This window comes from Gracilinanus agilis, chromosome 4 (genome assembly GCF_016433145.1).
Source record: "Gracilinanus agilis isolate LMUSP501 chromosome 4, AgileGrace, whole genome shotgun sequence".
Classification (NCBI taxonomy): domain Eukaryota; kingdom Metazoa; phylum Chordata; class Mammalia; order Didelphimorphia; family Didelphidae; genus Gracilinanus; species Gracilinanus agilis.
This window is the reverse complement of record NC_058133.1, coordinates 280,100,420-280,113,151: the sequence shown is the minus strand read 5'-3', so window position 1 is coordinate 280,113,151 and position 12,732 is coordinate 280,100,420. Positions and strand designations below refer to the sequence as shown.

At 35.2% G+C, this 12,732-nt stretch overlaps 1 protein-coding gene across 1 annotated transcript; it reads right to left on the bottom strand.

The window, feature by feature from the left end:
• Positions 1-4,862: 4,862 nt before the first annotated feature.
• On the bottom strand, positions 4,863-12,115 carry ENPP4 (ectonucleotide pyrophosphatase/phosphodiesterase 4). Its single transcript, XM_044673711.1, has 3 exons — positions 11,278-12,115; positions 8,811-8,978; positions 4,863-6,409 (listed from the first exon to the last, which is right to left on the bottom strand). The coding sequence occupies exons 1-3, from the start codon at positions 12,113-12,115 to the stop codon at positions 6,042-6,044; spliced, it is 1,374 nt and encodes a 457-aa protein (XP_044529646.1). The 3' UTR covers positions 4,863-6,041.
• Between the last annotated feature and the right edge of the window lie 617 nt (positions 12,116-12,732).

Genomic DNA, 12,732 nt, shown 5'->3' with positions numbered 1-12,732 from the left:
AAAATAAAGATCAGCAGATGGCCCCTCAGAACAGCTTCTACAAACTTCACTGGCTCTCTGGCTGTTTTCACTCATGTAGCCGCCACTATTCCACCCCCAAGACCTGGCCTTTTGTAGGTGAAGAAAAAAATATTTACAGGAAATAGAATTCTTGTAGGAGAGGCACTTGTGCTAAACTCTGAAGTAAATTGGGGATATTAAGGATTCTATGACATGGAAGGTGTGTACAATAAGGCTGGGGAAAAAAGGCTGGAGGTAGATTGAAACCTTTAGAAGGCAAAGAGAGGAATTTGTATTTTGTCCTATAGGCAAGAGGAACCTAAGGGTTAGAGCCTCTTGAGGGGAAGAGTGATAAGGTCACACCTGGACAAAATATCAGTTTGGTAGCCTTGTAAAGGACAAACTGAAGCAGCAGCTAGTCAGGTTATAAAGAGCCATTCAAGAGGCCAGACAAGAGATAAATGGAATCCATGGTGATTAGAGTGTGAGTGGAGAAAATGGGATGGATGTGAGATTATGAAAGCAGAATTATCTTGGCAAGATTTAATGGTGAAAGAAGGGGGAGGGAGAAAGTTGAGAGTAACTGTAGAGGAGTCTTCAACAAAAGTAGGGAAAACTAGAAGAGGTGGAATATAGAGATAATTTTCTTTCAACTATGTTGTTTTTATATTCCCAGCCCCATAAGCAAGTGCTTAATGCAAATTTGGTTAACTGCTAACTAAAGTAAGATGACTTGGTCATTTGTTAAAGGGCAAAGCTGTTATAGAGAGCAGTCACATATCTGGAATAAATCTCATTTGGGTAAGTGGCCTGAGAATTTCCCAAACCCAATTTCTCTTAAATTTATGTGCTTAAAAATTATGCAAGTTTTATCTATCTATAACCTCTGGTTTACAACCATGTCTTTTCCTTCTTTAAGTGCTTTAAAGTTCATACAATTATACTCCACCTGCTTTGCAATATCAAGGAGGGGGAGGGAGAATCACCCCAACCACACTTTGTTAAAAACTAGTTTTTGAACTTTTCTCGTTATCTCAAATGGAAAAGAATTTCAAACTATATGGACAACTGCCCAAGAGCTTTTAATGATCTAAAAACTAAAACTGTGTTAAGGCTCTGCCAAATCACCTGTTGTACTTTTGAAATTCTGCCTGGATTTCTTAAGCCTTTTTACACTGATTTTTACACTTAAATATTATAAAAATCCAAATACTTAGTACTAAATACCTACTGTGCACAGACCACCAATAGTAGGTTTTGGAAAAGGTACAAAGACATAATACTTGTCCTGATGGGGGATATGATAGAAATACAGACAAGTGAAAGAGGTGTTGCAAAGTCCTGGGTGAAGCAAGCCTACAGGAAAAGGCTATTACCAATAGTGGGCAGGGGCAGGAATAAAAATCAGGCTTGGTAAGTATAACCACATAGTGTGTACATAATGTGTTTTTATTGGCAACCCTCTGATTTTTGAGAAAAGTCTACTTAAATTCCTAAAATTAACGTCGTCATATGTAATCAGCAATATATACCAGGGACATATAGGTGGCTAAAAGCACCTTGAATAAAATGTTGAAATTTTCAGCTCATGACAGATATGACAAAATTAAAGCAAAAGAAAAAACAGGCACAGTCCTAACCTATTTTGTAATAAGAGCTCATATCTAACAGCTGGGAACTGAGAGCCAGCCAAGGAGGTGGAGTCACTCTTATTAAAGTACACTGGTCACTCCTTGGTGGCTAAGCCTCTTTGGTTTGAGAATAGTAGGTTCCTCCAGAGCAATGGCTCTTCTTTTAGCCAGAGCCTCAAAGCTGTCATCTAGGGAAGCAATTATGGTGAAGAAAAGGCCAGCCACCATCTGCACCAACTGCCACCCACGAGGAGGAGGCACAAGTAAATGAGCCTCACTGAAGCAGCATGTGTTAAGCAAGTCACAGTCACCACTCCCACCCTTGACCACCACCTCTCTAATCCTAACACACAGCCGAGGACTCTTGAACCTAAGCCCCAACCATGGACCCTCCTTCTAGGCCAGGCCCTTCTCCCACCCCCACTCATGTGACCATAGAGGGGAGCAAGGGCACCACCTTCCTCACCACCACTGTACTAACTACCGTCAGTGATGAAGGGAACCAAATAGGAGCCCCTGGAGTGGCAGCATCTCCCAGACCTACTGGTCCTGCTTATGGTTATCATCCTGAGAAGCCTCGGCAGAGATGCAACTCTGTAACTGTTTCAATCACCAGAACCACTGAAGACCCAGAAAGATCATTATATCCACTCAAATCCTGACAGACAGAATCATTCCATATTGGAAAGATTATATTAATGAAATTACATTAAATATGCATTATCATTTGCTTTATTGATGCAACTAAAGACCAAAGACCCTTTCCATAGCTGAAATTTCTTTTAAGTGCTATCTCCTATGACAGTGATGGTGAACCTTTTAGAGATGGAGTGCCAGGCCCTACCCCCTCAGAGACTGCATGCCATGCCCCTCCCCCACACATGGGGTGGGGGTGGGGCTCTGAAAAAAATATCCTCAGGCAAGGTAGAGAGGAGGAGGGGAGCAGCTCTGCCCAAGTCCCTCTGCCTTTGTAGAAATGAACAATGAATGGGGGGGGGGGGGGAAGCACCCTGCATGCCATAGGTTCGCCATCACTGTCCTATAAGAATGTGAGATTCAAGAGAGCAAGGACTGTCTTGCTCTTCTATTTATATCCCAAACAGGTAACTCTGAGTCAATACTTAATACTTTTTCATTATTACAAGATTTTAAAAGTTTACAAAGCACCTTACCCTCAAAATATTTGACCATTTTACAGATGAACAAACAGGTTTAATGAATTTAAATGATAGGCCCATGGGCATACTACTATAGCTGAACAAGGGCTTAAAACTACATCTTAATAATTGAAGTCCCATGTTCTTTCAACCACACCACCATTGCCTCTTGGTACAGCTTACCCTTAGAATAAACACAGTAGAGAATTTGAGGATAATTTTTATTAGGGAGGTGTTTTTTTAAGGCATATGCAAAAATCTTTCCATAGAAATCCAAATTATAAAGTCAAAATATAAATATTTTATTTAAAACTTAAGGCACTCCACTTTTTAAAGTTCATTTGTCCCACTTGCTTTATTCACACAATATTTTATGAGGGAAAAATGGATAAACATTTCAAATCACCCTTTTCCCTTCAACAACTACCCTTTATCAAATAGGGCAAGTATCTTCTCCAGCCACCACCTCCCTCTGTTACCCACACCCTTTTCCAGGCCTCAGTGCTTACCAGATACTGGCAAAAAGGGTCATTCAGAAACCATGAAAAAACACTTTCAATTTTCCAGTGTCATAAGGAACTTGATATTCAAGTTCTTATAACTAGCATAGCAGATCACAGTAGGAAATATCATATGAATGTGTTCAGTTTTTTAGCTGTTCATGGGAATAGCAGAACTGTCCCCATTATGTACTAAAGACACCATCTATCAGTTTCGGTCTTAATTGAGAAACAGTCAAAAATCTATTACCCCTGACTTATTGACATTGTTGAAATTGTTATCTCCAGTAATACATATTTTATTTTCCAAGTGGTATAAAAAGATTGATATCAGGCTTACTAATCAAACATTTGAAATGCTTACCAAAATGTTATAGCAGTTTTATTTGAAGGTTAATTTTACTAGATATTTATCACCAGTGTACTGTAGCAGCTCCTGGTTTATTTTCTAGAGTGGCAGACTAAAGTATTTATACTGTAAATTAACTCAAAGTATAATTTAATAATAAACAACTTTTCATCCTAAGTACTGTTCTTCTTTGCCCATAGAAAGACATACATTAACTATCAAAAAACAATCTAACCATGTTGGGGCTTACCAGATAAATGCATATTCTTGTTTTAAAACAATTCATTAACAAAGCAAATGCTACATTTAGAAAGTTGAGATTTTCATTCAGAAAGGAATCATGAAGACTTTTTGAGGATTAATAAACCTACTGATTCACTTTATTTTAAGGGCACTCACTCCAGAAATGGTCCAATGCCCCAAATTTTAAAGATCTGAAAACATTTTTCAATTTAGTTCTTCTGGGTTAATTTTGTCCTACAGGTAAGTTTTTAGTCTGAATCATTACATGCTTACACTAATTCATAAAAATAAACCAATACTCCTTTTATGTTATCTATTCTTCCTGGCCCTATAATTAGGGAAAAATGGGATACAAATATTTGTCAAAAAGGCAAAATAATCTTTGTTCATACACCCTCAATAGTTAATATTCCCTTCTAACCTGCATATACATTAGTCACACAAGTTATTTCTGCAGATGTGGTCTGGGAGTTTGTTCTCAAGGCCAAATGACCTGACTAGTCAAAGAACTCTACTACCAAGAATGTGGCCAGAGTTTACAACTCAAGATGACTCAATGGGTCTGATAATCCACAAGAATACTGTTATTTCCATCATCACAAATAATCAGAAGTTGACTTATTTAGAAAACAAAATATTTTGCAGTGTCGTCCAATATTGACTATCACAAGTTCAGGTATTCAATATTTAACACTACTGACTTTTTAAAGACTAAAGATTGCAACTGCTATTAACCATTTATATCAGGTATTTCTCTATGATTACAGAAGTAAAATTTTCTACTAACTAGTGACTGAGAATGTGTTAACTACCTTATAAAAATCTTAAATTCTCAATGGACATCAGGAAATGCCGCCGTTGGATGGAAGGGCACTCCTTCACAATAAATCTTTGGCTTTAAGCCAATCAAAATACGAGAGAAGCAATGTCTCTGTGATAGTGAAAATAAAGCCAACAAAGTAATTTGATATACTGAATATCATCACAGTGTAAATATTGTTTATTCTTCAAAGATGACACATAAAAATAAGGTAAAAAGGTCCGAAATCTCACTACTAGTTCTTTGAACTATCCAAACATCTGGAAAGCTGAGCTACCAAGAATATTAAAAATCTGTGATGTTCAAAGGGAAGAGAGAACTTCTTAGACCTGATATTCATATATTACCCAGTAACAGGATATCAGATGTTAAAATAAGTAACATGAGAAAGTTAGCAATGGTAACCAAAACCAGTGATTTTTTTAAAAAGTATAGTTTTAATTTATGAGTTACAAAGATAGGATGGACTAAGTTAAAGTGCAAAAAGATGGTCATTTGAAAGCCTATAGACTTTAACATTAAGTTGTCTGATTCTCTCTTTAGGAAAAAAAAATGCCAGGTGCCATATAGACACTAAATACATTGTAAATTTTGCAGAAAAGGCATTAAATAAAATATATAATACATTGTCACACTTGTCATACTTTCTCCCACATTTCTAATTAAGTACAATTCTATAAAGAGTATGTGTAAGACATCAGCAGATTAAAGTCATAAAATAAGAAATACTTCTCAACAATGGTAACAAATACACACTAGTTAGGAAAAATTTAACTCAAATTACCATTTCTAAGAATCACTGCTTTCTCTGCTTTCTTATTTCCTATCTCTAGGTCACAGAAAACAATTCACCATATGTATATACTACTTGAGGGGAAAGGTCTTATTAAAGATTAATACAAAAATATAGAAACTCTTTTCTCCCTGATACATGAATGTGCAAGAATTGCATGAAGAATTTTGTTTCATTTACAAATATAAAAATTCACTAGAGATCTAGATATTTACTGAGATTTGGTATTTGAAGGTGCAATAAGTTGCAAAAAAAAAGTGGAATAAATAATCCATACGACAGACTTTTCTAAGTTAGCAAAAGAGATCACTTTTTGGCTTGTATAGTGAATTTATCTATGTTTAGTCAGAATAGTTTATATTTGCTAACACACCGAAATATATATAGTAAAACCACTGTTAACATGTTTGGTCTAAATCTTTTGTAATTCTTTGAAAGTGTACCTTTTGCTGATATACCATCCAGCATAATTCTCCTAAATTTGATGACTACTCTGATGACTAATTCAAATGACTGCTTCAAGACACAAAGTCAAAACTTTGCACAGGCTATCCAATCAAAGGATCATCATCATCTTCTTCTTGTAGTTGAAGTCGGGAAAATGGACGTGGAACAGACAGTTTGTTTTTCATGATAATGATGAGGCAGGTCAAAGTAGTTAACACGAGAAGGGCACCAATCACTATTCCGATAGCTTCTGGGAGCTTTATGCACCACTGATCAGCTAATAAACATTTAGTGTTACTAAAGGTTCCATTGTTTGGTTGTGGTTTTAATCCCAGGATGTGACACATCATAGGATAAATATCTACAATGTTAATTGTGTTGTGCTTGTAGCCTTTGTGAAAGGCAGGGCCATGGGCAGCCAGGAATGGATGCATGCTTGGCAAAGCATTATCATAACCATGGTCACCTACTGAAAAAAAAATAACAAAAACTTATGTTAGCAAACAGATTTTCTTTCTTGGTGTCTACCCCCCAACCCAAGTTTCCAATATAAGTATAGTATTTTCAAGTATGAGCTATGTTAACGAAATCATTTTGCACAGAGATTCAAAAATTAAGGTTTGGGGATTATGGGATTATGGTCAAATCAGCCCTCCTTCCCCTATCCCATTGATTCCTTTAAACCCTGCCCCCTTTACTCCTTGTCTTCAACTACATTTCTCTCCCAGGCTCCCCCCCTTAGTCTCTACATAAGCTCCCTTCCTCCTCCAGCTACTCATACTCACAATTCCCAAAAGCCTGCTGCAAAGAGGGAATAAGAAACAACTGGGGACAATACAAATGAGTATGAGCACAGTAAGGAATGCACAGTGTGAAAAAAACAGAATGTTTAGGTGAGGTCAATGAGATGACAGTATATAGATTAGGGACCTAACAAATTCATTTACAACAGAATTTGTAGGAATATGGTTTTATGACCAGGAATGTCAGTTGATTTAGCAAACCTTGCTTTACATAATGCAATCTTTTATTAAAAATTTCAGAAAGATACAAGTACATGTATCTTTCTGAACAGAACAGACATTAAGCCATGACATATAAATAACTATTAAATATTTAAATAATTTTAATTAGTTAATTAAATAAATAAATAAATCGATAACCATTAAAAATATGATACACCAGGGCTGTGATGGTGAGCCTATGGCATGGGTGCCAAAGATGGCACAGAGAGATCTCATTGTGGGCATGTGTACCATCACCTGCCAGAGTCAGTAACTAGAAAGGCAGAGGGACTCAGGGGAGCTGCTCCCCTCCTCCTCTCCACTGCACCTCCCTGCCCTTCTGCCCATCAGCCCAGTAGAAGTGCTTACTCCTCTCTTGAGCCCAGGCCACTCCCACCTCCTCATTCTCCCCGGTCTGGAGGAAGGAGGGAAGCAGGGGGGAGGGGTGTGGCCATGGGTCGGGGCACAGCACTCAGTCTATTGGGGGCAGGGCACTACACAAGGTATCTAAAAGGTTTACCACCTCTGCACTAGGGTATAATGTGACAGTCTAATTAAAAGAAATGTTGGCTTACTTAGATGAAAATTAATGTCTTTTCAGGCATTGCAAAATGTTAGCTCATACATAATATGTAGTAAAAATCCTTTAGCTATGTAGCATTATCTTCACAAATGGAATGATTATACTTGTTTGTACAAAATGCATCTAATATATTTAAAACTAAATCAAATTCACTTTTAACATTTGTTAAGTGATCACTGATGCAATTTATCCCAGGACCAGATGTTCTTAAACTATGTTTTAACATACTTTTCATTGTTCCATGTCAAACATTGTGAATTTTCAATAGGCTAATATTTTGATATTAAGATCACTTGATAAATGCAGATTTTTTAGGAAATTTTATGATATACTGAGTTATGTTCTTAGCATAGTAATAACATTTTTAATAATGACATATCTGAATTTTAGATTTAAGTCCTACATACCTTTTTCAGATATTTTCAGGTTACCCTCCCCCCCCACTATATAATAATAACTAATTCTGATGGAAATCTATGTCTTAAGAAATACCTCCCCTCTTTTCCCTGGAGTATAAACCTAAGACTATAGATTACTACCATGCACTGTCAAAGACAGTTGACCTATCTGTTGATTATGATAAGGTTTTTGGATTCTTTGTTACAAAAGATATCTAGAAATGACAGGGACATCTTAAAAATTAAAAAAGAAAAAGAAAAATTAGGCATTCAAAATTTTAAATAAAATGGGAAGGGCAGATCTACAGGAAGAAAGTAGCAGGCACTTTCACTCTTTCTTATGGAGGACTGCACTAAACATAATGGAATGGTGCCGAGAATGAACATCACAAGTCCATTTAGAAATAAATTTTTGTACTATGTTGTCATAGAATGGTATTATCCAGCCTACTCAGGTCCACAGCATTACATGATCTTACATGAAGTGGCTCCACACTATCATACTCTTTGAGTTCACATATCTGTTTTTAATATCTTCTGTCTCCTCCCCCTCAATGAAAAGGTATTACTAGTTCTTGCTTCCCTCTTTTTGTGTCCAACTTCTACCAATCACCCTCCCTTCAACTTCTAATTTGTTCTAACTAATCTATTAAGAGTGAACTTGGTTTTTTGTTTTGAATGTGTACAAAGTAGCATTAAAAAAGATCTCAAATGTAGACTAAATGTAACACTTGTAGAAGGTACCACACCTCAGAATGAATGTCATAATTATAAAACATCTGACAAAATCCTATCAATTCTGAATGTGAGAAATGTCTCAAATAAGTAGAAATAGCACAAAATCACTTTTACATCTGGCCCCAAACCAGCAGAAAAAGCACTTACATTTAAATGATTCATCAAACATAATTGTCCAGCCTTCATCAGCAACCAAAAGAATTGGCTGAATTCGTCCATTGTGCTGGTAATGAAATCTTCCTGGAATATCATCTTTAAGATAGACTTTCATGTGAGGATTGCATTTTTCTAGCTTTTTAAAAACATCTGTTTGATCTGGGATGAAAAGAAAATAGATGACAAATTAGTAAATGAATATACTACAAAGGAAAAAACATGGTAAGGATTATAGAAATAATCTAGTGATTTTTGTTATTTTGTAGACATATCGTAATACTTTTCTGAAACTATTAACACCCAATTAATTTCTTTGCTGATTCTCTGGGGTTTTCTAAGTAAACCATCATGTCATCTACAATAAGAACAAGTTTATCTCCTTTCTGTTAATATTTATAGTTTTAATTTCTCCTATCTTACTGTTACTGTTAGCATTTCTAGAATATGCCAAATAGTGGCATTATCCCTACATTTATTAGGATAGCATAAGAAATGCTAACTTGGTTTTAGGTCTATACTACTAGCATATTAAAAAAAAAATCCCTATATACCTATGACTTTTAGCATTATTAAGTGTTACATTTAATCAAAGAGGGATTTTTTAAAATCTGCTGATACAATCATGTAGCTATTTTTAATATGATTAACTATGCTTAATGCTTTCCTAGGTTGAAACCTTTGCATATCTGGCATAGATCTAATGAGAAGATTTATTTAACACTGTATCATTTTGATTTCTAATATTGCTCTATAAGATTTTATGTCCAAGTCTTTTTTCCCATTCCTTTTGTCTAATAGACCTAGAAATATACCTTACATTCCTTGTCCTAGAGCAGTTCCTAAAATTGGAATAATTAAGATAAAGAATGTAAGCTTTTTCCTATCTAGTAAACAAACTTGGTTCCAATCAAGTATGTTTAAGGATGGGAGAGAGGACATGACTGTGTCCTTCATTTCCCCATTGGGATGAATGTTAAAAGTCAATCTTTACTAGACCTAACTTGATTTTTCCATCTAGATCAGCAAAAATATTGGAATCATGTGATTTTCCTCATCATCATAAGGGGATCTGGGAGAGATAGGAAAATATTAGTCCACTTCATTAGATATCCACCATTTAGAGATGTCTTGGCCTGCCTAGGGGAGGAATGAATGGTGAGCTTTCAAAATTGTACTTAACTGACTCAAGACCCTGAATGAATTGTCTTTGATCACTGAGAGATATCACGGACTAATAATAAATTTACTGGTTACTGGTAGCCTAATCAATAAATTGGTTTTTCTTATCCAGAACCCAGTCTCTTGAAATTGTTACTAATGAATTATACACTGATATATATCGATATATGTATGTATATATATATTTGGGGGTCTTCAAGGTAGGATTTTATTTAATTTTTACATCAATATTCATTGGTGATATTAGTCCTATAGTTCTCTTTCTCTGATTTATCTCTTGGCTTAGTAATATATTAGGGTCATACTTGTTTTTTTTTTAAGTGATAGAACATTTTCAATTACTGATAATAATTTTTGTAGTTAAGGAGCTTTCATTACTGGATGGAATTCACTTGTACATCTGTTTAGACCAGAGTTCTTATTTTCCCCTTTTAGTATTTCACTTGTACTTTGTTCAATTTTATATTCTAAAATTGTGTTAAGAAGACTACTTCTTGTTTTGATATTTGGGATCTTTTGTGAATTTGTTTCCATAAATATACTTTTCCTTTAAATTCTTCATTCACCAACATATGATTATATGTAACAGATGTTGATAATTCTTTTTTCCTTTTTTGTTCATGATGAATTCATCTAAGTTGACTTTAAAGAAAAAAAAGTATTCTACTTGGAATTTGTGTAACCTATTTTTGTATTTCTCTCCTACAAGCAGAGTTTCTGATATCTTAATATTTTAAAAATAATTTCTAAACCACAAATATCATCTAAGTCATCTATATTCCTTAAGAGACACAAGAATTGTACAATCATGTTAGGTCAGTTTAGTGCTAGAATTAATGCTCTTTTACTGACTATGAATTATCTGTAGCAATTCTTAAAAAGGTTTTCTCCATATATTAATTTCTGCCAACTTAAAAAGCAAAATAATTTTTCAGATTACTTAAAAAGGAAATCTAATTAGGTAGTAAATATAAAAAAGGTTTATTCTGAAACTAAAATAAATGGTTTTTAAAGGTCTGTTTCTACTTCAATGATATAGATAGTTAAGGCGTAATTATAGAAATAAAAATCACACTTGAAAATATAACCAATTACTTAAAACATGCAAGCCAAAACTTTATACCTCTTTTACTGTAAGACTATAGATCTACCTAAAGTAGAGACATATTTGCTAAAAACCAATAAAACTTCATCTTTTTTACACTCTTCCCCCTAAACCAATAAAAAAACTTCTCCCTTTATATATACATATATATATATATAAAGTATATATACATACTTTCTTTAGGCAGTATTGCAGCAACAGGAGTTGTGTCTACTATACTGTAGTTTGAGCGATCGATGCAGGGATCCAATCTTATCAATTTATCCTTAGAACACTGGGTCATCCCATGATCACTTGTAATGATGACATTAAGGTCTTCCCACAATCCCAATGTCTTAAGTTTATTGACAAGGCAGCCAATGTGGTTATCTACTTCTTTCAATACAGCACTCATTTTCTCTTTATCCTCAGGTCCATATTTGTGTCCACTTGCATCTGGTTCTTCCCAATAGAGTGTTGCAAAGGTAACCAGAGGGTCTGAGCTGTTCAGCCATTTAGTAATATTGCCTAATCGCTCATCAAATGTTACTGAAGGATTATAATTCATAAAATAGGCAGGAGTTGTATTGTGGATAGCCACATCAGTACCAGGCCACATTGCAGCAGCACTTGTTTTGTTTTCCTCAAGCTGATTGGTTACCCAAATGGGAGTTGCTTCATTCCACCAAAAAGGATCTTTGTCTTTAGATTCTGAAAAAATTTTCTGTGTGTCTGCATCAAACATTGAGTTAGCCACAATGCCATGGTTTTCTTCATATAGGCCTGTCACTATGCTGTAGTGATTTGGAAATGTTTTTGTGATAAAAACGTTCTTAACATGTTCCACCAAAACACCTTCTTCAATAAAATTACGAAGATGAGGAAGTTCATACTTCTTTAGATAGTCAGCCCTGAAGCCATCAAAGGATACTAAGAGTAACCTGGGCATCAAATTATATGTAGAATTACCTCTACAACTAGTTATAATTCCAGAAAATAGAAGTGTCAATACTAACTTCATCGTGGACACCATTCCAAAACGTAATAGCCAATCTTCCTAGAAATATAAAAATATTCAGTCCAGCAATTAATAACTCATTTATTTTAAGTTAAAAATTACTGAAGCTATTTTAACTAAATGAAATTATTTAATTTAGCAATAATAGTTAAAAACAGAAATACTGTGCTTTCATGAACAATTTCACTCCTTTTTAACCATCTTTTTTTTTTTTTAAGACCCTTACCTTCTGTCTTGGTCAATACTGTGTTTTGGCTCCAAGGCAGAAGAGTGGTAAGGGTAGGCAATGGGGGTCAAGTGACTTGCCCAGGGTCACACAGCTGGGAAGTGTCTGAGGCCAGATTTGAACCTAGTACCTCCCATCTCTAGGCCTAGCTCTCAATCCACTGAGCTACCCAGCTGCCCCCTGACCTTCATCTTTTAAAGAAAAAGGTCTTACTTGTCCTTGTACTACCCCATTCCTCTATTTTTTTTTTGTACCTGGTTGCCCCAGTTTATCTGCAGTTGTTAGGAGGAGCTGCTCTAAAGACTTGATAAAAGACGTTTAAGCACTGTTTTTATACTTTAACTGCTCTTACTTAGTTTTCTAAAAGTCTATGGGGTTTGGGGTAAAGGAAATACATTCCTGGCTT

What these genes read in the sequence shown, in the direction of transcription:
- ENPP4 (XM_044673711.1), bottom strand. Translation starts at nt 12,115, where the DNA reads ATGGTGTCCACGATGAAGTTAGTATTGACACTTCTATTTTCTGGAATT. An exon ending in TGCAATACTGCCTAAAGAAA is followed by an intron (nt 8,979 to 11,277) that starts GTATGTATATAT and finishes TTTTCATCCCAG; the next exon opens with ATCAAACAGATGTTTTTAAA. An exon ending in GTTTGATGAATCATTTAAAT is followed by an intron (nt 6,410 to 8,810) that starts GTAAGTGCTTTT and finishes TTTTTTTTTCAG; the next exon opens with TAGGTGACCATGGTTATGAT.